The sequence below is a fragment of the Anas platyrhynchos genome, chromosome 31 (genome assembly GCF_047663525.1).
Source record: "Anas platyrhynchos isolate ZD024472 breed Pekin duck chromosome 31, IASCAAS_PekinDuck_T2T, whole genome shotgun sequence".
Taxonomy (NCBI): Eukaryota; Metazoa; Chordata; class Aves; order Anseriformes; family Anatidae; genus Anas; species Anas platyrhynchos.
Window position 1 is genome coordinate 2,855,078 of NC_092617.1, and position 25,949 is coordinate 2,881,026.

General features: G+C 50.9%; 1 protein-coding gene and 1 pseudogene across 1 annotated transcript; one reads left to right on the forward strand and one right to left on the reverse strand.

Moving 5' to 3' along the window:
• Nucleotides 1-508: 508 nt before the first annotated feature.
• LOC140000078 (olfactory receptor 14J1-like) lies at nt 509-1,423 on the reverse strand. The gene has a single exon (XM_072029811.1). The coding sequence runs from the start codon at nt 1,421-1,423 to the stop codon at nt 509-511; it is 915 nt and encodes a 304-aa protein (XP_071885912.1).
• Nucleotides 1,424-10,373: 8,950 nt separating this feature from the next.
• LOC119714737 (olfactory receptor 14C36-like) lies at nt 10,374-11,309 on the forward strand (annotated as a pseudogene).
• The last annotated feature ends 14,640 nt before the right edge of the window (nt 11,310-25,949 follow it).

Here is a 25,949-nt window from a genome sequence, read left to right on the forward strand (position 1 = left end):
GAGGGAAGTGCTGCAGTGGAGGCCAGCTGTGCCACTGCTGTGCCCACTGCCTGTCCCTGCCTGCAGTCCCAGCACAGCCCCACAGCAGCACTGGCACCAAGTGAGAGGAGCAGCCGGGCCTGACCCCACCAGCAGGGCTCAGCAGGAGAGGGCGGCAGTGGCAAGAGAGCAGCTCTGCATGCCCCAAGCGCTGGTGCTCCCTGGCCGTGCTGCTGGGATGGGACTCTTTTCCTCTGCACCCCTGCACACGGGCACTGCCCCTGCAGAGCCAGAACAGGTCTCTTTGTGTACAGTTGCTGAGCTAGACTTGACAAATACATACCGAAGTGGAATTTGGATGACCAATATCATTTTAGTGGGTAACATTAACTAAACTAAAACTAAGGAAATCCATTAATAAAATTCACACACACAAACACAAAGGAACAGAATATAGGCTGTTCCTATAATAAGTGACATTAACACTCATCTGCAGAAGCAGTCTGAGCACTTATTCTCTTGAAACACATTAAGTCATCAATCTCCACAGGGCTTCTTTGAGCTCCTGGTTCCTCATACTGTAGATGAGAGGATTCAATACTGGAGGCACCACCGAGTATAGAAATGTTACCACCAGGTCCAGGTATGGGTAAGATTTGGAGGGAGGTTTCAGATAAGCAAACATGGCAGTGCTGACAAACAGAGAGACCACAGCCAGGTGAGGGAGGCACGTGGAAAAGACTTTTTGCTGGCCCTGCTCAGAGGGCATCCTCAGCACGGCCCTGAAGATCTCCACATAGGACACCACAATGAAAACAAAACAACCAAAAGCTGAATAAAAACTAAACACAAGTGCCCCAACTTCCCTGAGGTAGGCATCTGAGCAGGAGAGTTTGAGGATCTGGGGGATCTCACAGAAGAACTGGTCCACAGCATTGCCTTGGCAGAGGGGCAGGGAAAATGTGTTGGCCGTTTGCAGGACAGCATTGAGAAAGCCACTGCCCCAGGCAGCTGCTGCCATCTGGGCACAAGCTCTGCTGCCCACGAGGCTCCCGTAGTGCAGGGGCTTGCAGATGGCAACGTAGCGGTCGTAGGCCATGACAGTGAGAAGAAAAAACTCTGAACCAATAAGGAAGACAAAAAAGAAGACCTGAGCAGCACAGCCTTGATAGGAGATGGCCCTGGTGTCCCAGAGGGCATTGGCCATGGCTTTGGGCAGAGTGGTGGAGATGCAGCCCAGGTCGAGGAGGGCGAGGTTGAGGAGGAAGAAGTACATGGGGGTGTGGAGGCGGTGGTCGCAGGCTATGGCGCTGAGGATGAGGCTGTTGCCCAGGAGGGCAGCCAGGTAGATGCCCAGGAAGAGCGCGAAGTGCAGGAGCTGCAGCTCGCGCGTGTCTGCAAATGCCAGGAGCAGGAACTCAGTGACTGAGCTGCTGTTGGACATCTGTTATTTCTGTGAAGTGGTCCTGCACAAAGAGAAAGAATAGTAGTAATGTACAACAGACTTATCGGAGGAAAACTCAGTTTTCTCATTTAAAACCAATTGATTGTCCACTTGCAGGCAGTTATTTTTAAGGTCCCTTTAATGACTTTCACCTGATAATGAGTCTCTCTGGGAGAAGAGTGCTGTTCTGTGGGCAATGGAAGAATCAGTCCTGCACTACAGCTCAAGGTAGCAACATGGTAGGAACATGGGGCAGTCTCAGATTCATTTCACTCCTGATATCAGAGATTTCCCTAGTTTTGCTTGAAGTTCATCACAGAGCAGACTTGTGGAGATTTATTTGTTTATTTGTTTCTTTATTTGATTTGTACTCTTTGTTCAGCTGCTCCACCACACCTGATGAGTCTTTCTAAGGCATAAATCCTGGGCATTCAGCTGCACTCCAAGTGAAACCTTGTACATCTTCAGAGTCACAGATACTGCATTTTAGAGCAGAATGCTCTTCCGAGAGGAGTCCATCAGTTCTGGGCTCAGCTGCTCTATGTTGGCCAGTCTTTTAGCTACAGTGCAATTCTGCTCCTATGTTCCTAGTGTCATAGAATCATAGAATATCCTGACTTGAAAGTGTTCGACAAGGATCATCAGATCCCACCACTGAATTTGTACATGACCACCCAAAAATCAGTCTATATGCCTGAGGGAGTTGCCCAAATATATAAATTCTGACAGCATTAGTGCTGTGACCTCCCTGTGGTGCCTCTTCCAGTGCCTACAGAACCTGGACACTGCTGAGTTTTTCTAAAACAGAAATCCTGGGCATTCCCCTGCACTTGAAGGGAAACTTTGTGTCTGCTCAGAGAAAAAGGGACTGTCCCTACAGTGCAGAGTGTCCTTTAGTGAGGACAGACAATCTGTCCATCAGTGCTGGTCTCAGCCGCCCTGTGAGAGCTGCAGGAAAGTTGGACTCAGTAGTTCATCTGAAAGGAACCTGAACACTGCTGAGAGCAGAGGAATCCAGGCTCAAAGTGCCCATCTCCACACCCCTCACCCTGCCCCTCCACCCAAACACACCGACGGCTCACTCCATGGGCATGTGAAATTCCCATCCCCAGCCAGCCTGGGAACAAGACCAGCAGCAGCACGGCCAGCTGGAGAAGCCAGGAGGAATGCCAGCGTGCTGCTGCCAGGGGAGGCAAGGCCAGGGAGGGACAGATGGACACTCAGCAGACCCTCCTGTGCTGTAGCTCTGCCTGCAGAGGAGGCAACTCATGCTCATTGCAAATGCTGTTTGCTCTGCTTTAGCCTGCAGACACCTCCCAAACACAGGGGGTATCAGAGCTTTTGTAGCTCCTAAAGATAAGCTAGGATAAAACCTGAGAGGACCACATTATGATAATGCTGGTGCAGTCCATGAGATGATGTTTGGGGAGGTACTTTACAAATTTGATCACGGAGTTACTGATTTCTCAATGCAATGCTCCAGGAGTCTCAGTCTCCTGTACAATCCTGAAAATGAAACCTGCCTCCTGTCCACTGCAGCAGTCTGCAAGCACAGACTGCAGAAAAAGTCTTTCCCATAAGTCAAGCCTTGATGTTCCTCCTGAATTGCCCCTCATAATGCCATTATCTAAAGCACTGCATAAACAGAGAGACCAACCCTGACAGATGCTATCAGCCATGTGATGTGCCAGCTGTAGAAGACCCCTCTGGCAACCCCACCTGCATGGCCCTGCTGCCAGAGCCTCACGGTGTCAAGAGCCTGCAGATGTGTCCTGCCACACGCTGCCCTCTGTTGTTGCGCTCCTCAGTGCCTCCAAGTCCTCTCTCCTTCTCTCCTCTCTGTGTGCCAGCTGCGGTCAGAGCCCCCAGCCCTGCTGCGCTGTGCAGAGGAGCTGCTCCTGGGCACAGCTGTCTCTCTGCAGCAGTTGCCAGGAGCTCCCCTTGGGCCCAGGAGCCTGGCCCAGATCAGCAGCACAGCACCCGACCATGGCATCTCTTGCTCTGTGCCCTTGGGCTCCCTGGAGGTGTCCCCAAGGCCTCAGGGCTGACAGCTCCCGAAGGCAGCAGGGTCTCTGCTGGAGTGTGCTGATTGAGGCAGACTGAATTCATCACTGGCTGCTCCTTGATGAATCTGGGAGAGACTGATTTTATGCTATTATAGTTTGATTGTCAAACATGAGTACAAATGATTCTCTCCCTTAACTCCTATTGTGTTCCCATGGCATGGCAGGACACCTCAGCCATGACAGGCAGGGATCATTTCACCCCTCTGAACGTGTTCTAACAAAAGAGGGGGGACCAGAATGCTGTAAAGGGTTTCCATGAAGGGAATGAGACACTAAGACACCATTCATTGAGTTTCCCTAGCTGTCCATCTGGAAGATCCTCTACCCATACACAAATCTCTTCTTCCTCTCTTGCATGACCAGCACAGTGACTGGGATGTGGAACACCCTCATCACTATGCTGGTGCCTGACACCAAACACCTGCAGATGCCCGTGGCCTTCTTCATGAGGGAGATTTCTCCTCCTTGCAGGCCTTGTACAGCTCCAGCACCCTGTGCCAGATGCTAGCCAGCTTCCTGGCTGGGGACAGCACCCCCTTCGCTCACAGAGGTGGCAGCACTCTCAGCTGCACCTCTTGCATGACCGCAGTGCTTCCTGCTGGGGGCCATGTCCTACGGTCAGCCCTGGGCTGTATGCCACCCCTGTTCTCTGCAAGGCTCGAGAAGTGGAAGGTCTGACTCCAGAAGGCAGCTGTACCTGAATCCGGGGAATTTCTCTCATGTACAGGAATTCTTTCTCCTCCTCCCAGCTACTGTTCTGTGGCCCCAGTGTCAAGCAACCCTTGTGTGGTTTTGCCCCATTGTTGGAGCTGTCCTGCAGTGCCACGGTGATACTCTTGGTTTTGCTTTCAAAATTTGCATTTGTATCCAATCTTCCTCTTCCTAATCATGCAGATGCCCACCTCACAGATCTTAAGCAAGTTCTTTCTGAACATTCATCATCCCCTGGTCAATCCTCAGGTTCCTTAGCGGTGGTGTGGGAAGGATGAGAGAGGTGCTAGGGGAGGTGCTGACACTGTCATAAGACCTATCTCAAATACCTTGGAAAGGACAGATGGATCAAAGACTTTCCTCGGGACTTGGAAAAGGCAGATGTTAAACCCATCTTCTAGTAGAGGGGCAAGCAGAAGGATGATTAAGCCTAACCAAAGAGAAAAGTGCCAGCTTTCGCCTTAGGAGCCAAACCAGACCTAAACTGAAGTCCTCAAAGCTTGCCCTTATTCTAAACCCTGAGCAGGATCCTTAGGCACAACACCAAACCGTTCCTTGAAGCCCTTGCCATTCCTTTCACCCTGGAATGTGACCTCTAATTCCTAAACATTAACCTGATCATCTACCCCCAAAGCCCTCCAGCATGCACACAGCACATCTCAGCTTCAACCCCACTCTTACCCCTATATTGTGCGGTTTTTATGCTTGGGGTAGGGCAGGGACTGTGAGGTCCTGCAGCAGTCACGCAGCATTGGAAGAGGTATGTGAGGTGACAGGTATGTGATCAGATCAGAGGCCACAAGGAGGAGCTGGCTGGGAATGCTGTGATGGGATCAGGTGTGCCTCAGGATCTGTTGGGCATGCAGGAGGCATGTAGATGTGAAGGAGGCTGGGAGGTCACTTCTGTCTCTGGAGGTGACGGACCTCCAGGAGGAATGTGTCACAGATAGGGACCGTAAAGGCCAGAAGCATGCACATGGCATTGAAGATGATGGTGAGGCATCTTCTGTTCTGGTCAGGTGAAAGACCACAAGAAGGCTGATGGGGTGGGAGTCATGCTTGAGGTAGAGCTCGTGAGACCATAGAATCAGAGAATGGCTCCTGTTGGAAGGACTTTAAAGATCACCTATTGCTAACCCCCTGGCCATGAACAGGGATGCCCCCCATGAGAACAGGTTGCCCAGGGCCCTTTGCACAGGAATCCCTTCCTCTGTTGCATCAACTACATCTCTCAGCTTGCTGTCATCTGCACACTTGCTGAGGGTGCACTCGACCCCACTGTCTATGTCACTAATAAACATATTAAACCATATGGGTCTGAGGACAGACCCCGGAGGTACAAGACATCACCAGCCTCCACTTGGACATAGAACCATTGAGCACCACTCTCTGGGTGTGACCTTTAAGCCAACTCCTTTCCACTGAATGGTGCACCCATCAAATCTGTATCTCTCTAATTTGGAGACCAGGATGTCATGTGGGACCATGGCAATGGTCTTACAGAAGTCCAGTTAGATGACATCGGTTGGTCTTCCCTTCTTGTCTGATGTGGTCACTCCATTGTAGAAAGCCACCAGATTGGCCAGGCACCATTTACCCTTTGGTGAAGCCATTCTTGTTGTCTCGGATCACCTTTTTGTGCCTTGACTCTGATTCCAGGAGGATCTTTTCCATGATCTTTTCAGGCACAGAGCTGAGGCTCACCAGTCAGTAGTTCCCTGGGTTATCCTTTCTACCCTTTTTAAAAATGGGAGTGATATTTCCCTTTTTCAAGCCACCAGGGACTTCACACAGCTGACAGGACTCTTCAAATATGATGGAGAGAGGCTTGCCAACTGCATCAGCCAGTTCCCTCAGGACGACGGGATGCAAGTCATCAGGTGCCATAGACTTGTACTTGTTGAGTTCTATCGGGTGGTCTCAAACCTGCTCTTCACTTAGAGTGGGTGGGACTTTGCACTTCCAGCCTCCATCTATGGCTTTAAGGACATGAAAGACTTGGGAAGCCTGACTGGCAGGGAAGACTGAGGCAAAGATGTTGTTGAGTCCCTCAGCCTTCTCCATGTCTGTCATTACCAGTTCACCCTTCTCATCCATCGCAGGGGGTACACTCTCCTTGGCCTTTCTTTTCCGAGTGATGTATCTCTAGAATCTCTTCTTATTATTCCTTGCATTCCTTGCCGAGATGAGGCTTACTCACCCAAATGCCTTCCGTGGACACTAGTATTAAAATGCTCTATTTATCCCTCGATTTCTTGGCAGACCTAAATAAACTACGTAGCTTCCTATACCCTAACCACAGAAGAACACCAAACGTTCCCAAAAAACCTCTGTTTAATCTCTAACCCAGAAAAGTGAGTCCTAGTCCCTAAGGGACTAGGGAGATGCGAGCTCTGCCTCAGGATCTCCTGCCCCAACAGGAGGAATGTGACTGTGGCAGGGACTGTGAGGTCACTTCTGTCTCTGCACTTGATAGGGCAGCAGCAGGAACATGTCACTCAAAGGGACTGTGAGGTCACTTGTGTCTGGAGGTGGCAGATCACGCTTGGCTTCTCCCTGGGAGCTGCACTTTTGGGCTGACATCTGGCAGTGGCCCCGCTAGGCCAGCAGAAGGCACCTGCCTGGCATGCTGACTAGGGGATCCCCTCTGCCTCCAGACCCACGAGGACCCAGGCAGAAAGAAGGCCCCAACATGGGTTGTCCTGTCCCTTCTGCCTGAGTCCATGAGTGGACAGCAGCAGGCACAAGGCTTGGCTGTGTCTAGCCAAGAAGCTGCAAAGCCAGCAGCAGGCCCCTGGCTTGGAAGCTGCTGCTGAGGTGACTTGTGTGTGGTTGGCTGAGAGGCCGCAAGGAGCCTGCTGGGTTGGGATGCCTACTTCAGGAGTGATTTCCACCCTGATGGAGCTGTCTGTGGTAGTAGGAAAGAGCAGGAGAGAAAAAAGTACTACAAAATGTGAATTGGAAGGATGGCACTGGCCATGAGGAGGAAGAAATATCCAGGGGAACAATTGGTTTTGTTGCTAGTAACAGAGGCAAAGAAGGCATTAAGTGTCTCAGCCTTTGCCTCATTCCTTGTCACCAGGTTTTCCCCCCAAAATCCAATAAAGCATGATGATTCTCCCTAATCTTCCATCATTTAAAGTATTTTTATTTTTATTTTTATTTTATTGTCTATGACAATCATAGATGGATAGAGCTCCAGCTGGGCTTTGGCCCGTCCAGTTTTGACCTGCACAGCCATATAACATTCAGGACACAGCTCCAGACAAACTGACAGCATGCATGAGAAGAAAGCACAGCAAATGTGGAACCTGGCAGCCTTCCATGCCCTGCCCTTGGGTGACTGTGCTGCAATGCCATTTAGCTGGTTACTCCTGAATTATCCAAATTTCCCTGCAACTCTTGCTGCTGCTGCTGTCTGGTCAGATATAGCACAATTACACGAAGGTTGAACTGTCTGCCTGCTGACATTAACAGCTGATAGAATGGAGCATCACTGTGGGTGAACCTTGAGAATCTGCAGGATTTTGACGTCAGAAAGCTCTTGACTTTCACATGGAGAAGAGCCCAGTCCTGTACCAGAGGGAGAGAAACCCCACCCATCAGGGCAGACTGGGACCCTGCCGAGTGAGTAGTGGCCAGAAGGAGAGGGCCTGGGCACCACAAGGGATGCCATACGAGCAGTGGTGTCTACTCACGAGGAACCAGGCCAGCTTCCTACAGAGCTGCCTTCTGAGGAGCATGGCCACCAAGAAGATCTGAGTTATCAGACTCATCTCAGATCTGCTGTGACACCAAAGAGATAATGGTATGCAGCCAAAAAGGAAAGATGTGGAGGTCTGGGAGTCCCTAGGAAAGCCATGTATAGACAGGAAAGAGGGCTGTGACAAGGCTGAAAGTCCCAACAGGACCGGGTCTTTGTGTTCATATCTATGACTGTTATCTCTGCCACTGACGCCCATGAGGAGACAGCTTATCATTGAAGAACCAGGGCCTCATTGCCTCCTCACCCCCCACCAATGAACCAGGCAGGGGTCGTACCATTCTCCTGCACTTGGCCATGCACATCCCCATCTCCAACTGCACCACAAAGAGCCCTGAGCAAGGTGTGACTGCTAAGGATCTCCCTTCCCACAGGTTCAGGGTCAAGGCCTGGCCCTTGTGCTTGGTGACAAACATCCACTTTTCCTATACATCAGTGTCACCTTCACATTGCCTTTGTCTCCTTGTCCTCACTGCCTCCAGGGTTCTGCTCTAACGAGCTCCAAGGGAGGCTGTGTGAGTGCTGGCCCTCAGGGGGACACTGCAGGAAACTTGCCTCTGACTTGCACTTCTGGAGAGATGTCTTCAATTGTCTCTGAGTGCCTGAGGTTCGTGGGCTCATCAGCAAAGCCCCCAGAGGGGTGATTGCAGTGCCTTGGGCTGGTGCTGTGCTGCTGAGCTGGGCCGGGCTTGTGGGACAGAGAGAGCTCATGGCAAGAGTGCCCTGGTGCAGAGAGCCAGCTGTGCCCAGGAGCAGCTCCTGTGCACAGCGCAGCAGGGCTGGGGGCTCTGACCGCAGGCACCCGGGCAGAAAGGGATTCCAGGCAGCCTGGAGGCTGTGGGCAAAGGAGAGTTCAGAGCAGGAGAAACCTTCACAGCTCTGCCCACGGTAAGTCTCTGGCTGCACGACAGTGCAGGACAGGCTCCTGGAAGGGGCTTCTGTATGCGGAATGTCTCTGCCTGGCCAGGAGCTGCCAGGATGCCTCTCGTGGCTTGTGCGGTGTGGAGGAGAAGATGCTGCAGGGCAGCTTTGGACAGAAGATGAGCAGGTCAGGGTCTGCCTGCAAAGAGAAGGCACTTTGCACTCTCTGCCTGCCTCATCCTGCTATGATTGCAGGGCAGACTCTGCATTAACAGAGTGGCTGGGTTTGCCCAGGTGATGGAGCTTCCTGTTGCATTTGAATAAGACATAAACAGGTTAGTGATGAACCCGAGAGTATCCCTTCAGGTCTCTCTGCTTACACACTGCACCAGGGCTTTGCTGAGATTTTCATTAAGGACCTGCAGACAGGGAGATCTCCCCAGAGCTGTCCTCATCCCCGGCAGCTGTCTGCAGGGCTGAGCTTGGCACACAGCGGGTGGAATGGGGTCTGTGAGCATTGACGGGAGGAGCCGTGGGGACAGAGAAAGAGCTGCTGGCAGGGACAACTGCAGGCAGCAGGGACATGGGCAGGCAGTGAGAGGGAGCTGCTCCCTCCCTGCCTTCCCCTGCAGTGCAGGCACCTTCCTTGCAGCACCCCCTGGTCTCCTCTCTTCCCCTCAGAGCTTCTGTCATGGCTTGTATAATATGGGGGGCTGAGAATATGGGGTGTCTGAACCCTAAATCTCTGTGTAGTTAGTCACATTTGCTGCAGGCCCCCTCCACCTTCCTCCATGGAAGAAGTCACAGAATCACAAAATCATAGAGTATCCCGAGTTGGAAGGGACCCACAAGGATCATCGAGTCCAGCTCCTGGCTCCACAGAGGTCTTACTCCCAAATTCCTACCATATGACCAGGAGCATATTCCAAATGCTTCTTCCACTCCAGAACTCTTGTCCCTCTGCTGTCTGTGCAGGGTAGATGGCACAGGGCTGTGAGGACAGGCTTTACCTTACCAACACCGCAGCCTCTGCACTGGGTTGGGTCCGCCCTGCCTGCCCATGCCTGCTTCTCTCCCTTGCCCAGCGTGGCAGCTGGTGGTGTCTGATTCTGACGGGGAGTGCTGTGCATGGCGGGTGAAGCAGGAGGGCATGCTCCCTGTTCTCTCTGGCCAGACATGCACGATCCATCTGCTGATTTTGTCTGCTGGGTATTGAACACAGAAAACACACAGAGTCACACAGCCAAACATCCCTCTCTCAGCAGAGGGAGCCACTGCCCAGGAACCTTCCCTTTTGGAACCTTGAATGGAGCAGAGCAGGCTCACTGGGAGCTGCTGGGCAGAGGAGGCTGCAGTGTACAGGACACTCAGCAAGCACACAGCAGGGCTCCAGACAGGGATATAGGCAAAGGTCTTCTTGGAAACAGGGAATGTAAGGCTTTAATTGTGAATTTTCTCAATTTTGCTCAGAGACATTACTCGTAACACTCTCTATTTATTTTATTTTACTTTTTTCTCATTTAGCAGTGTCCATGTCCAGAACCAGCAAATGCCCAACAGCAGCTCTGTGAGTGAGTTCCTCCTGCTGGCATTCACAGACACGCGCGAGCTGCAGCTCCTGCACTTCGTGCTCTTCCTGGGCATCTACCTGGCTGCCCTCCTGGGCAACGGCCTCATCCTCACAGCCGTAGCCTGCGATCACCATCTGCACACCTCCATGTACTTCTTCCTGCTCAAACTTGCTCTCCTCGATCAGGCCTGCATCTCCACCACTGTCCCCAAAGCCATGGCCAATGCCCTCTGGGACACCAGGACCATCTCCTATCAAGGCTGTGCTGCACAGGTCTTCTTTTTCTTCTTCTAGGTTGGAGCAGAGTATTCCCTTCTCACCATCATGGCCTACGACCGCTACGTTGCCATCTGCAAGCCCCTGCACTACGGGAGCCTCCTGAGCAGCAGAGCTTGTGCCCAGATGGCAGCAGCTGCCTGGGGCAGTGGCTTTCTGTACAGTGTGCTGCACACGGCCAACACATTTTCCCTGCCCCTCTGCCGAGGCAATGCTGTGGACCAGTTCTTCTGTGAAATCCCCCACATCCTCAAGCTCTCCTGCTCAGATGCCTACCTCAGGGAGGCTGCACTTCTTGTAGTTAGTTTCTGTTTAGCATTCGCGTGTTTTGTTTTCATTTCATTTTCTTATGTGCAGATCTTCAGGGCAGTGCTGAGGATGCCCTCTGAGCAGGGCCGGCAGAAAGCCTTTTCCACATGCCTCCCTCACCTAGCTGTGGTCTCTCTAACTCTCAGCACTGCCTTGGTTGCCTACCTGAAGCCCCCCTCCATCTCTTCCCCATCCCTGGACATGGTGGTGTCATTTCTGTACTCAGTGGTGCCTCCAGCAGTGAACCCCCTCATCTACAGCATGAGGAACCAGGAGCTCAAGGACGCCTTGTGGAAACTCATTGGATACATGCTTCTTTTGCATCAATAGTGTGCCTATAATATTAAATGGATGCACAGGTTATCTGAACAATCTCTTTGTACAATAGCTTGCAATTCTGTTTTTATTATTAATATTATCTCTTAAAATTGTGATTTTGGTTGAATTCTGTTCATGGCATTCTGTCTATTATATTTTTTTTAATTTATTTGCTTTCACCCAATCATCCTATATACCTGCAGAACTTGGCTTCCTGTTTGGATAAGGAGAACAAAGAATCCACGAGAACTTCATTGGTCTCAGATGCTATCTCTTCCCATCTCCTCTGGAGCTGCTGCCACACAGAGGAGCAGCCCCAGTGGACCTTGAGACTGCCCCGCACTGCCCGCTGGGCTCTGCCTTTCTGCCGCCTTCAGGTTGGGGCTGCTGCTTCCCTGGAGCCATGGCCAGCAGCAGGATGTGGCCTTTTCACTGTTGCTCTCTTTTGGCTTCTATGTTGTTCTCTTGAGCTCTTGTACTTCACTAAGCCCTTAGGTCTCGTGTACCTTGGTGAAAGTTGTCTCTGCAGTGGCATCTCTGCCACACCTCTGCTTCTTGCAAAGCTGGTATCAGGAATACACCCAAGGAGCTGCTCACTTGTCCTGGTTTCAGCTAGGATAGAGATAATTTTCCTCCTAGCAACTGGTAGGGTGGTGTGTTTGGGATTTAAGATTAGAATAATGTTGATAACACACTGACGTTTTAATTGTTGCAGAACAGTGCTTACACCAAGCCAAGGACTTTTCAGCTTCTCGCTCTTTCTTGACAGTGGGCAGGCTGGGGGTGCAGCAGGAGCTGGGAGGGGACAGACCCAGGACAGCTGACCCAAACTGGCCAAAGGGGTATTCCATACCATCTGACATCATGCTAAACAATAGATAGGGGTGGCTAGCCAGGGTCGGGGGGGCAGCCGCTTGGGGAGAGGCTGGGCATCGGTCAGCAGGTGGTGAGAAATTTCATTGTGCATCACTTGTTTCGTACACATTATTAGTAGTATTACTATTATCATTTTTTTTTCTGTCCTAATAACTGTCTTTATCTCATCCCACAGGCTTCATTTTCCTGTTTCTCTCCCCCATCCCAGAGAGGGAGCGGGGAGGGTGACTGAATGGCTGTGTGGTGTTTAGCTGCCGGCTGGGTTAAACCACAACAGTGTGAGACACAGCCTTTCACTGCCAGGTACCAGGTCAACCAATGCTGGCCCCACACTGCGAGGAAAAAAAAAAAAAAAAAGTAAAAATGTTACATACAGAAGATGGATCTTGAGGATACAAGACTGCAGGCACCTGTGGGCAGTACAGGCACTGACCCGTGGTCTCAAGGCTCCCTGGGTGGGGAATAAGAGAAAGAAGTGAGTGCCTGTCCTGTGCCACTTCCCTGCCCGCCCTGCCCTTCCATAGGTGGAGTATTTCTTTCTTAGCTGGGCACCAGCAGAGCTTTTACTCCTCGTCCTCTACATGGAGATGAGCCACAGGCCTGGCTGTGTGCGAGGGGGCAGCAGACCTGAGCAGAAAAAAAGCCAGTTTCTTGTCACTCCGGTATCTGAATGGTCCAGTCGCTGTGGTTGAATCTGTTCTCTGCAGCAAAGGGATGTCTCCAAGCCCCAGGTCTGTGGTTGCTCCTGCAGCTTTGAGGACCTCTCCAAGGGCATCAAAGTATCAACGATCAGGACCTATGTGGGTCAGCTCGCCCATGGATCACAGCAGTAGGTTGGTAGGATTCCGTAGTACAAAAGGACACGGTCACCTCATTGCTCTGTTTTTGTGAATGTCTGTATTACAAATTGCTACAAATCCCTACCTGTAAAGCAACTACTTATTGCAAGAAACTATTAAGTTACCACTAGGAAAGCAAATATGGGCTTGTGATGCTTTCCATAACTCTGCACCAATAAATATTATTTGAGGTGCTATTGGTATGACGCTCATGAATCCACTTGGTGGAGGGAACAAGGCATGGCACCTTCCCCTTCTTTCTTTCAGGCCGGACACGATAGCTCTTGAGTAATTTGAACATCATTAGGTAACCCTAATGATATGCCTCCAGACTGCGTTTCTGGCTTTTTCCAACGGCAAACAAGTAAACAAAAGGGGTACTAGAGGGCTGTTGGCATAACTGCCATGAATACAGAGAACGTCAAATAGCTGTCTACCTTGCCTGGTCTCACACAGGACCCTTCTGTTGTGGGGTTGCTGAGAGCCGAAGAGCAGGTGCCTATGGCTGCCACAATGGTGCACCGGCAGCAATAGCGTACTGACCTCCAAGTCCTCCAAGCTCAAGAGCTATGTATTCCTGTGAGCAAAATGTCAGACAAAGGGAGCAGGACACCTGCTTGGATGATCAAGGAGATCCATGAGTGACTTGAATGGAAGAAGGAAGTGTACAGAACGTGGAAAAAAGGGACAAGCCACTTGGGAAGAATATAAGGACACTGTCCAAGAAAAGGTCCTTTTCAAATATATCAAGAGCAGAAGGAAGAGGAAGGAAAATGCTTAATGAGTTGGGTGCCCTCGTGACAAAGGATACAGAGAAGGCAGAATTACTGAATGCCTTCTTTGCTTCAGTCTTCACTGCTAAGAGCAGCCCTCTGGAATCTCTGGCATTAGGAACAAGGGAGGAAATCTGGAGAAACGAGGACTCTCCATTGGTTGAAGAGGAACAGGTCAGAGATCTCTTAGGCAAACTTGACAGCCACAAATCCATGAGTCCTAATGGATACATCCATGAGTTCTGAGGGAGCTGGCAGATGTTACTGCTGGCCAATCATTTTTGAAATGTCATGGATAACAGGAGAGCTTCCTGAAGACTGGAAGAAAGCTCATGTCATGCCAGTCTTCAACAAGGGCAAGAAGGAGGTCCCAGGCAACTACAGGCCGGTCAGTCTCACCTCCGTCCCTGGAAAGGCAATGGAACAGCTCATCCTGGAGGTCATCTCCAGCCTGTGGAAGAGAAGAAGGTGATCAGGAGTAGTCAGCATGGGTTCACCAAGGAAAACCATGCTTCACCAACTTGATAGGCTTCTATGATGGAATGACTAGCTGAGTGGGTGAGGGGAGAGCAGAAGATGTTGTCTACTTTGACTTCAGCAAGGCTTTCAGCACTGTCTCCCATAACATCCTCATAAGCTAGCTCAGGAAGTGTGAGATGGAGGAGTGGTCGGTGAGGTGGGTGGTGAGCTGGCTGGATGGCAGAGTTCAGAGGGTCGTGCTTAGTGGAACAGAGACTAGTTGGAGGCCTGTAGCCGGAAGTGTCTCCCAGGGACCTACACTGAGTCCAGTCCTGTTCAAGTTATTTGTCAGTGGCCTGGATGATGGAATAGAGTGCACCCTTGTCCTGGTTTCAGTTAGAACAGAGTTCATTTTCCTCCTAGTAGGTGGAAGGGTGCTATGTTTTGGATTAGGATGAGAAGTGTGCTAAGAAGAGCACTCAGCAAGTGTAAAGATGTGCTGTTCTGTGTCAAAGTGCTCTGTTTTGAGTCAAAACTCTCCTCAGGCTCTCCTCAGAGCTCAACTCAAACTCTCCTGCTCAGATCCCTACCTCAGGGAAGCTGGGGTACTTGCGTTCAGTGTCTGTTTAGCATTTGGATGTTTTGTTTTCATTGTGCTCTGTCCTATGTGCAGGTCGTCAGGGCTGTGTTGAGGATGCCCTCTGGGAAGGGCCAGCACAAAGCCTTTTCCACATGCCTCCCTCACTTGGCCGTGGTCTCCCTGTATAGCATCACTGCCATGGTTGCCTACCTGAAGCCTCCCTCCACCACCTCCCTCTCCCTGGGCCTGGTGGTTTCACTTCTGTACTTGGTGTTGCCTTCAGCAGTGAAACCCTCATCTACAGCATGAGGAACAAGGAGCTAAAGGAGGCACTGAGGATGTTATTCTAATCTACAGTATTTCCCCATCAATGAGGTACCTGCACATCTTCCTCACATAAACCTGGGCAAGGCAGAAACAGCTTTGTTCATGTATTTCAAAATTGCTTTTCATTCTTTGCAATACTAGTCCAATAAAAACATTTTTCTCCATCTCACTTCTTTGACCTTTTGTTGTTGTTGTCATTGTTTTTTAACCCAAAGACCTCATTTGCAGGTGCTGGTAAGCTTTGTAACTAACCAAATAAAATAACCAGAGGTAGTCATTTTCTGTGACTCTTGTTTCTCATAATTTCTCTTCCGGTACAGCAGAGGTTGTGGAATGAAGAGCCCAGATGCAATGTGGAGGAAAAGCAGAGATGTGGCTGAGGGACTCCATGTTTTTTTCTGTAGTACTCTGTACCAAAAAGTTCTCCTAGGCCTCTCTATTCAGTAAAAGAGATAAAGGATGAGAAGAGCATGTACCAAAAGGAACGCCATGAAAAGCCATGAAGACAAGGGCCATTTTCTGCCCCTGCAGGGAACTAACACTGGGCAAGGCCCAGCTTGGGAAGCAGCCCTGTCGGACGTTCTTGGTGGGCAGTGAGCCGGGCAGGAGGCAGCCGTGTGCCCTGGGAACACAGGAGGGAAGGCTGAGGGGCACCTCACGGCAGCCTGTCAGGAGCTGCAAGGCGCTCATAGAGCATCCAGGGCCAGGATCTGCCCCGTGGCCACGAGTCCTGCCTGCCCTCCTCCTGCCATACTTCGTGCAGTGGCTGCACCAGAGGAGACCCCCAGCCCGCCCCTGCATGGGGCTCTGCCACCCACCTCACCCTGGACCTCTCGAGCGCCCTCCTTGTTGCTCTCTGATGCACGCCAGGATCTGCCAGTGCGTACTGGCCAGCACATCTGCTGAAGGCCAGTGCGGCTGCTGCAGGGGCAGGGAGCTCAGCATGGCCTTTGAAGCCCCCTGCCCTGGGCCTGCCTCTCCCCTTGGTCTTGGCCCCAACCTTGGCTCTGCTGGCAGAAGCGCTCTTAGCATGCGCTTCCTGGCCTCCCCTCACCAGCACACAGCTGCTGCCCACTCAGGCTGCTGGCACAAACGTGTCCTCACCAGCAGAACCACCCCTTGCGATGCTTCTCCTGGTGTTTCTGAACAATCAAGTTTACTGGACTGTGTATGTTTAATGGCCTAGCACATCAGACCCACAAATGTGTCAGGCTCTACTGGATACCGGTGCACGGGGTACCCTAATGCCATCAAGACTTAAAGAGGTAGAACCCAACTGTATTTCTGGAGTGACAGGAGGATCCCAGCAGTTAACTGTCTGGAGGCTGAAGGGAGTCTAACTGGGAAGGAATGGCAAAATCATCCCATTGGGACTGGCCTGTGCATTCTCAGCATAGACTGTTTCAGGAGAGGGAACTTCAAAGTTCCAAGAGGGCACCACCACTGGGGCTTTGGCATACCTGCCTTTGAGATGGAGGATCTTAAACAGTTGTCTACCTTGCATGGTCTTCCACAGAATCCTTCTGTTGTGAATTTGCTGAGGGCTGAAGAACAGCAGGTGCCAATGGCTACCATGGTGGCGCACTTGAGGCAGCATCATGCTAACCGGGACTCCCTGATTGCCATCCATTAGCTGGTTCATTGACTGGAGAGACAAGGTATAGCTGTACAAATTGGTAGCAGGTACTGAGAGGAGAGTGATGTAACCGCTTGAGCAAGTCAAGTCGGGAGGCACAAAAGTTGAAGTGACTTGGAGTATTAATGGGCCCCACTGAGGGCTGTTACTAATGAAGCCTCCCCGGGGCCTTGTTAGGGCAGGTAATTGGAGGCCATGATTACGGACAAGCAAAGTGCTATGCTGAGAAAAGTCTTGGTTGGTTTTAGTGAAGCAGAAGAGTCAAGGCCTACCACCAGCTACTGGAGGGGAGATCTTGTACCCCATGTCTGTGTCAGGGCTCTTCCTGGGGATCTGTGGGATGTTCTGGGCAGTGTGATGCCATGAGAACACTGGAATGACACCTCCCAGCCTCTGCAAGGGTTGCAAGGGAGGAAGGAGGCCCCACTGCAATGACTACATCTCATCACCTCATAAGCTCTATAAAAGGGGACAAAAACTTCAGGGCTGTTGGGGCTTTCCATTCTCGCCAGCACCCTCTGCCTTCTCCTCTGCAGGCTTTACAATGCTGTCCCACACTTTGCCCTATTTTCCTGAAGTCTGCAGACACCCATGTCTGTTCACCACCTTGCTCTCATTTTGGCATTTCTTCTTCATCGAGGCCAGTGCCAACCTTCCACATTGCTTTTTGTGGCAGCTTATTCTCTCCTCTTCTTTGCTAATATCAAAGGAAGCTCCATCAGGGTGGAAACCCCTCCTGAAGAGGCATCCCAACCCATCAGGCTCCTTTCAGCCTGGCAGCAAACCAGACACAAGTCACCTGAGCAGCATCTTCCAAGCCATGGGCCTGCTGCTGGCCTTGCAGCTTCTTGGCTAGACACAGCCAAGCCTTGTGCCTGCTGCTGTCCACTCATGGACTCAAGCAGAAGGGACAGGACAACCCATCTGGGGGCCTTCTTTCTGCCTGGGTCCTCCTGGCTCTGGAGGCAGAGGGGATCCCCCAGTCAGCATGCCAAGCAGGTGCCTTCTGCTGGCCTAGCAGGGCCACTGCCAGATGTCAGCCCAAAAGTGCAGATCCCAGGGAGAAGGCAAGGGTGACCTGTCAGCTACACACGGAAGTGACCTCACAGTCGCTTTCTGTGACACATTCCTGCTGCTGCCTTATCAAGTGCAGAGGCATAAGTGACCTCACAGTCCCTGCCACAGTCACATTCCTCCTACTGGGGCAAGAGATCCTGAGGTAGAGCTGACCTCCCTCTACTCTCCTAGGGACTAGATTTGATCTTTCTGGGTTATAGATTAAGCAAAGTTTTAGATGGAGCGTTTGGTGTTCTGCTCGTGGTGTCAGGTCTCTGGTTAGGGTATGGGCACACATTATGCTTAAGGGTTTTGTTTACATCTGTCAAGAAGTCTAGGATGAAATAGAGCAATTTGATGTTAGTGTTAGGGGCAGTGATTCGGGTGAGCAAGAGAGTGAATGTAAGGGAAAGGGGCTATGGGCTGAGTTTTTCTTCAGGTGATACTTCGATTTCTGCATTACAAGAGTGGAGTCCTGTCAGGGTGTTTGTGTAATGTTTAGGTTGAGGGATTATTGTTACTGTTGAAAATAGTTTACAGGCCCTACAAGACTGTTTGAAGTCAGTGTCACAGCAGCCTTAACATTACATGAACCGTCGTACCTCTACAAAGGTAAGCTTCTGAGCTCCTCCTCCCTTCTCTTCCCTCCCCCAAATTTCACGTCTCTCCTGGCCAGGTTACTCCTGACCTCCCCATATCAGTCATCTAACTGGGATCAGCTTTCTGATGGCTTTCATTATATCAAAGTACCTGTCTCTCCTCTGCTGGCTACTCTATTCCGTAGTATTAGACTGCTCTATACTCTACACTCTGTTAGTCATTCTAGTCTGTTTCTATGAAAGCCTCACATGGGAACTGTTATGGCAGATAACTAGAGGCCCTGATTACAGACAGGCAAAGGCACTGTGCTGAGAAAAGTCTTGGTTTGTTTTGCTGAAGCAGAAGGCCAAGGCCTGACCCCAGCCACTGGGAGGAGAGATCCTGCACCCCCAGCACCTCCATGTCTCACTCAGGGCACTTCCTGGGGTCTGTCGGGTATGGGAAGATGCCCCTAATATCATGTGAAGGACAGCATTATGACACCATCCTGCGTTTTCACATGGTTCAAAGGAGAATACATTGTCCCAATGACACGAGTATGTGAAATATGTTCATCTGATTCGTGTCAATATGGAAAAATGCTAGGGCTGCATGGTATGATGAATGTGACCTTCTGGCTTACATACCCTTGGATAACCACATGTCTAAGTGAAACAGAGTGGTTAATGTATATAGTTCTTGTATCTTGCAAAAGAATTGTCTAGCAGTTCGTGTCAATAGAGCGTTTGAAGGGTAAACCTTGAGACTCGGGTCTAGGGGATAAGAGAACAAAGGAGTTTCCCAAAACTGCTGACTTTCGCATGGGACAAGTCTCTGATATCTGGGAGAAGAGAACAAAGGGGTTTCAAAATAACTGCTAACTACTGCATGTGGCGCTGCACAGGTCTCTGAGATCTGGCTAAGAGATGACCAAATATGAAGAAGGGGGGAAGATGAAGAACAATTGAAAAACCAAGCCTTGAAGGAAGACTATGAGCCTTCAGTACAAGCGACCCCTCAGAGGGACCACAGGAGACTGATATGTATGCGTCCGTGGGATGGTTTGGATGCCGGGAAACTAATTATAATAACCCTGCCTTTTTCAAAAAGTGGTGTAGAACATGTATTAGCCTAGGAGCATAAAAAACAGCCACCTGATGTAATAGGTGTGTGTCTTGGTGGAGCGGAGACTCCTGGCGCACCCAGTGCTGTTTGCTTGCTTCTATTCCTTTAAGAAATTGTAAACTTTAATTGCAATCCTATTTGGGACTCATTTATTGCAAGTATAAGATGTCTCCTCATAAGCAATGGCCAAGGGGACTGTGGGTAGTGGTGCCGAAACCCGGGAAAACTCCTGGATTTGGGTGAACGGCGGCCGGAGCGGCAGGACCAGCCCAGCAGGGAGGACGCTCCCAGACCAACAAGGAAGATGGAAACCCTTGTGAAGGTCGTATCAAAATTATGGAAGCTATGGGGTGGCTCAGCTGAGGAAGCCAGGGGTGCCAGTGGGGAACCATGGCCTGAGGAAATCTGGGAGAGACCACCGCCATGTGCGCCCCAATACGGCGCTGAACTAGAAGACGAAGAGTCCGGCGAAGAAGCCTCCGGAGGGAACAGGGATGAAGTGCTAGGTTTTACTAACACGTGGAAATGCGAGAAAGAGAACGGCTGTGGGGGAGACTGGGGAGGAGGTAGAAGCGGGAGAGAGGGGCAGAGAGCCAATCGGAACGGCCATCCGAAAATACGCTCTTGTGGGGCAAACACCTCACCGAGAAGGCGGCGGGGCGAGCCATGATGGAGAGAGCGGCCCCCCCACAGGGGTGGTGGGCGGGGCCAGAACTTGATGGGAGGGTACCGGAACTCGGAGGTGAGCAGTCAGTCGAGTTCCGACTGCGGATCAGATACCGATTCAAATTCAGAGGAGGAGGAGGAAATGGGGACAGATAGCAAAAATATCCCCATCCGAAATAAAGCTGCACCGCGAGGCAGAGAAATTCCTCTCACAGATTGGAGGAAAATTAAGATTGCGTGTGCTGTCTGGGCTCTATCGGCCACGCTAGCGTTCCCGGTCTGGGTGACAGATAGGGGGCAGAGGGTTCACTCACCAATAAACCCTAAGGATGTCCAAGCGATTGTTAAAGCCATTGCGGATAAAGGGCTTCATTCTGCAATGGTCTCCACCCTCATAGATGGTGTTTTCAGGGGAGACGACATGCTCCCGTTTGATATAAAACAAACTTGTAGACTGATCTTTGACGGGGGGGGGATGATCATTTTTAAACGAGAATGGGGGGACAACTGTATGAGACAACTGGCCCAAGTAACTGGGGCAGATCACACACTGTATGGCTCTAGTCTGCAGCGGCTAATGGGTACGGACCCAACAGTGATCACCCCCCAGGTGCAAGTCCAGGGCCTGAGGGCCCATGAAGTCATGGCAACTCATGCGGCCAGAGAAGCTCCAAACAGCCGACGCCCCAACTTCCAGTGGAAAATGCTACCTCAAGGAATGATCAACTTGCCTACTATCTGCCAGGTCACGGTGGATCGGGCACTGGCACCAGTTTGGCAGAGTGACCTGACCGCGACTCAGAATAAAACTAATGAAAACTGAGTTTCTGTTCACAGGAACGGATCATCGGACACCCCCGTAATCTGTATACCCCGGTGACAAGAGAAGACAATAAGTCAGCAAACGTCCTGTCTAAGTCTGAGAGTTCCACACTGGCAGAATCCAGACACCAGTGAAGCGGCCTCCGTGGGTGGGGGGCTGCAATGCGTTTGTGTGATCTTATCTTTGGACCTTCTATACTAAATATGCTTGTGTTGTTTGTTAAAAGTTGGTTAGAGAAAGTTAACATTATGTTGGTAGAACACCAACAACTACTTTAAGAGTGTATTTACTCAGGGTTACCAGTTACCTCTTAGTTTTCTCCTGGTTATTGTGCCTTATGTTTTTTAGTTAAGTTATGATGTCTACGTCTTAAGATTGTTATATTTTAGCTAATTTGGTTGTGCATAGGGAGGGGGGAAATGTGGGTAGTTAGGGTCTGGCGGCCGGAAGATGTCGCGATGTACGGAAAGGTGGAGCCCCTCCCTTGATGGACAGTGGCGTGTGGCCTGTGATGTAAGCAAGCGGAAGTGACGCTATGGGCCTCGGGTATATAAGCCCATGTGACTCGACAATAAACGCCATTTGCCATCCACCACATTGGTGTCTGTGAGCCGATGGACTGAGCAGCCTGGGGTTGGCCGCCGTGCCGTTCCTGAACCAGGTCGCCACTGCCCCCTGAAGGCAACATGAATGTCACTCGTTAAAATAGGGGAAGGGCTTTACATGACTGTTTTAAGCCAGCGTTACAGCAGAATCAACATTGCCTGAATGTTCTAACCTCACAGAAATCATTAATTTCTGCTGGCCAAACACTTTTGCCCTCCCTCAAATCTCACACCTCTCCTGGCCAGGCTTCTCCTGACTTCATCATATCAGTCATCTGACAGGGGCAGCTTTCTGATGGCTTTCATGATCTCAGGGTATCTGCCTCATATCCGTTAACTACTCCTTTTTTGAGACTGACATGGCACCTAAGTCAGGATGGTGAAGAACACAAAGGCTGTAGGTGAACCCTGCACAATGTGTCCTGCAGTTCTTGTACCACCCCAAAATTTTGTTTCCTACCTCCAACTTCTGGATACGGAAAACCTTCTTTGCACCCAGGGAACCTTTCTCCAAACCCTCATGCATGGTTCAGTTTGCCCCAAGCGTCTTGGAGGCAGTGGCCCCCTCTGTGTCGAAAACTGAAAGCAGTCCTAAAAGATGACTTCAGGCAAAAGCTGACACCTCTGACATGACAACCCCTATCCAAGACCTCTTCCTCTATGGGGCCTACCAGGTACTTAGAAAGAGCCGATCTCAGAAACTACATGCACAGCAAGTGCCTTCTGCTGCCCTAGCATGGACACTGGCAGATGTGAGCCTAAAGGCACAGATCCCAGCCAGGAGTCAAGGGTGACCTGTCAGCTACTTCAGAAAGAGCTCAACTCACAGGCCATTTAACAGCCATTTGCTTCCTGCTGGACTTAGTGTTTCTGACGCACCACTGAACTTGTAATACCACACCTACAAAACACCCCCTTTTTGGGCCAGGACCTGCCCGGGTAAAAAGTGAGCTGGTTGTGATCCTCCAAGCACATGGCACACCTGCTGGGCTCCCAGCTTCTCTGACACACAGGAGCCAGTTCTGTGCCAGTCCTGGGTGGTTCTAGGTCAGGAGGGACCTTGCAGGCAAAGTTCCAGGCCCATGCCTGTTGGCAGCCTCTCAGGTCCTTGTGCACAGTGGGGATCACACTCAAGTCCAGAAGCCTGAAGCCAGCCTAGAAGACACTCAGGGGAAGCACCCTCCCAGCCCCAGCCTGAACCCCAACCCCAGCTGGTGATGCTGCTCTGCAGAGTGAGGGGGCTGTGGTGCCCGGGGCATGGGGGCACTCTGCAGGGCTGTGCTGGGCAGGCTGGGAGGCAGACCCAGCTCCTGGGGTCACTGACATTGCCCCAGGGCTGCAAGGAATCACTCACCAGGCTCCTCTGCTGGGGCTGCTGTGTGCCCTGGGGCTGCAGAGTTCTCCTCTGCCTGCTCACAGCAGACTGAGCACTTGAGCTCTGCTCAGTCTACCTTGGAGGAGATCCCCCCTTAGGAGGGAAGTGCTGCAGTGGAGGCCAGCTGTGCCACTGCCGTGCCCACTGCCTGTCCCTGCCTGCAGTTCCAGCACAGCCCCACAGCAGCACTGGCACCAAGCTCCAGGAGCAGCCGGGCCTGACCCCACCAGCAGGGCTCAGCAGGACAGGGCGGCAGTGGCAAGAGAGCAGCTCTGCATGCCCCAAGCGCTGGTGCTCCCTGGCCGTGCTGCTGGGATGGGACTCTTTTCCTCTGCACCCCTGCACACGGGCACTGCCCCTGCAGAGCCAGGCCTGGTCTCAGAGGAAGGATGTCAGACAAAAAAGGGAGTTAAATCTGAACTTCCTTAAGGTTAAAGTCACAGAGAGCATGGCTTCACAAGCACAGAGTCTATGAGCTACGTGTATATTCAACAGGTACATCCATATCATTTTAATGGGTGCTTATTAGCTGAATTAATGTAATAAGAATATGCACAAACACAACCACCAAAAAAAATAATAAAATAAAATAAAACAGGTATACTGGCTCTTCCTCCAATTATTGACATTGCAACTCACATGCAGAAGCAGATCAGACATTTCTTGCATCCAAGACACATCTTGCCATCAATTTCCACAAGGCATGCTTGAGCTCCTGCCTCCTCATGCTACAGATGAGGACGTGCTCAGCTGGAGGCACCACTCAGTACAGAACTGCCACCACCAGGTCCAGGGATGGGGAGGAGATGGGGGGGGACTTCAGATGGGCCACCATGACAGGCCTGAGAAAGACGGACACCACGGCCAGGTGAGGGAGGCATGTGGAAAAGGCTTTGTGCTGGCCCTGCTATAGAGACGACAGGTACAACAGGTCTGTCACCTAGATCCACAAGGTCTAATCCAAATACACTGCTCTAACCTTTGGCAGCTGGGCTCTTTGCCCTGAGCCCCTCCTGGATGCTGGGACTGCTCCCCGAGCTCCAGAGGAGATGGGTAGAGAAGGAAACAGAGACCAATGTATTTCTGCTCAGTTCTTTAGTGTCTTACCTAAAAAGGAAACCTGGTGCCGTATGCACATTAGATAATATATTTAAAGGTAACACAAAATGTAACTTTCAGAATGCTAAGAACCATGTTATTTAAAACAAAATAAAATATTGTTAAGATACTAACAGAGAACAATAATTTTAAAAATTGTGCTATTAATTTCCCAAATACCCTTTTATTTCAGTTAGGACTACTGTTATTGATTATGTTATCATAACACTACTTCCGATAAAAATAATGTGATATAGTATGAATCACAATATGGAACATAATATTAGTAATTATACATCCTCTGAACATACATCATGGATGCTTAAGAAGCATGTATTGAAGAAGTTTCCTCACTGCATCCTTGAGCTCCTGGTTTCTCATGCTGTAGATGAGGGGGTTCAGTGCTGGAGGCACCACCGAGTACAGAACTGCTATTACAATGTCCAAGGATGGGAAGGAGACGGAGGGGGACTTCAGGTAGGAACACATGCCAGTACTGATCATCAGGGAGACCACGGCCAGATGAGGGAGGCACGTGGAAAAGGCTTTGTGTCGGCCATGAGAAGAGGGCATCCTCAGCACTGCCCTGAAGATCTGAATATAGGACAGCACAATGAAAACAAAACATCCAATGGTTAAGAAGGCACTAAAGATGAGAAGCTGACCTTCCCTGAGATAAGAATCTGAGCAGGAGAGCTTGAGGATGTGGGGGATTTCACAGAAGAACTGGTCCACAGCATTGCCTTGGCAGAGAGGCAGGGAAAATGTAGTGGCCGTGTGCAGGATACTATACAGAAAGCCACTGCCCCAGGCAGCTGCTGCCATCTGTGCACAAGCTCTGCTGCCCAGGAGGCTCTCGTAGTGCAGGGGCTTGCAGATGGCAACGTAGCGGTCGTAGGCCATGACAGTGAGAAGGGAATACTCTGAACCAAACAAGAAGAATAAAAAGAAGACCTGAGCAGCACAGCCTTGATAGGAGATGGCCCTGGTGTCCCAGAGGGCATTGGCCATGGCTTTGGGGACGGTGTTGGAGATGGATCCCACATCAAGGAGAGCAAGGTTGAGGAGGAAGAAGTACATGGGGGTGTGGAGGCGGTGGTCACAGGCTACGGCGCTGAGGATGAGGCCGTTGCCCAGGAGGGCAGCCAGGTAGATGCCCAGGAAGAGCGCAAAGTGCAGGAGCTGCAGCTCGTGCGTGTCTGCGAATGCCAGCAGGAGGAACTCAGTGATGGTGCTTCTGTTGGACATCTGCTTTTCTGGGGATGTGATCCTGAACAAGGAAGGGGATGAGAGTAACAAAGTACAAGAAACATATCAGAGGAAAATGAATTCAATTTCTCATTTAAAATCATCACTTATATTGTGCACTTTCTGGCAGACATTTGGCAGATCCCTTTCATGCTTCCTAATTCATTCTGCCTGAGGGTTTCTGTTGGAACAGGGGGGTCTACTGTGGGCAGTGCAGAAGTCAGTCCTGTCCTACAGCAAGAGGTGAAGAGGAACATGTGGAAATGTCAGTTTCACTTCCCTCCTGATCTCAAAGAGTTTTTCCCCAGCGTTGCTCCCAGTTCACCAACACTTTAGTGCGCAGTGTTCTTCAGGGAGGACAGCCAGTCTGTCCATCAAGTACGGTCTCGGATGCCCTGTGAGAGCTGCAGGGAAGATCTACACGTTTGACTGAAAAGAACAAAGACCCTGCTGAGAGCAGAGGAATCCAGGCTCAAAGTGCCCATCTCCAGTCCCATCACCATGTCCCTGTACTCCCCTTCCCTCAAGCACACTGAGGGCTCACTCCATGGGCATGTGAAAGCCCTATCCCCAGCCAGCCTGGGAAC

Excerpts from the sequence above, each read along its gene's own strand:
- LOC140000078 (XM_072029811.1), bottom strand. The coding sequence starts at position 1,423 with ATGTCCAACAGCAGCTCAGTCACTGAGTTCCTGCTCCTGGCATTTGCA.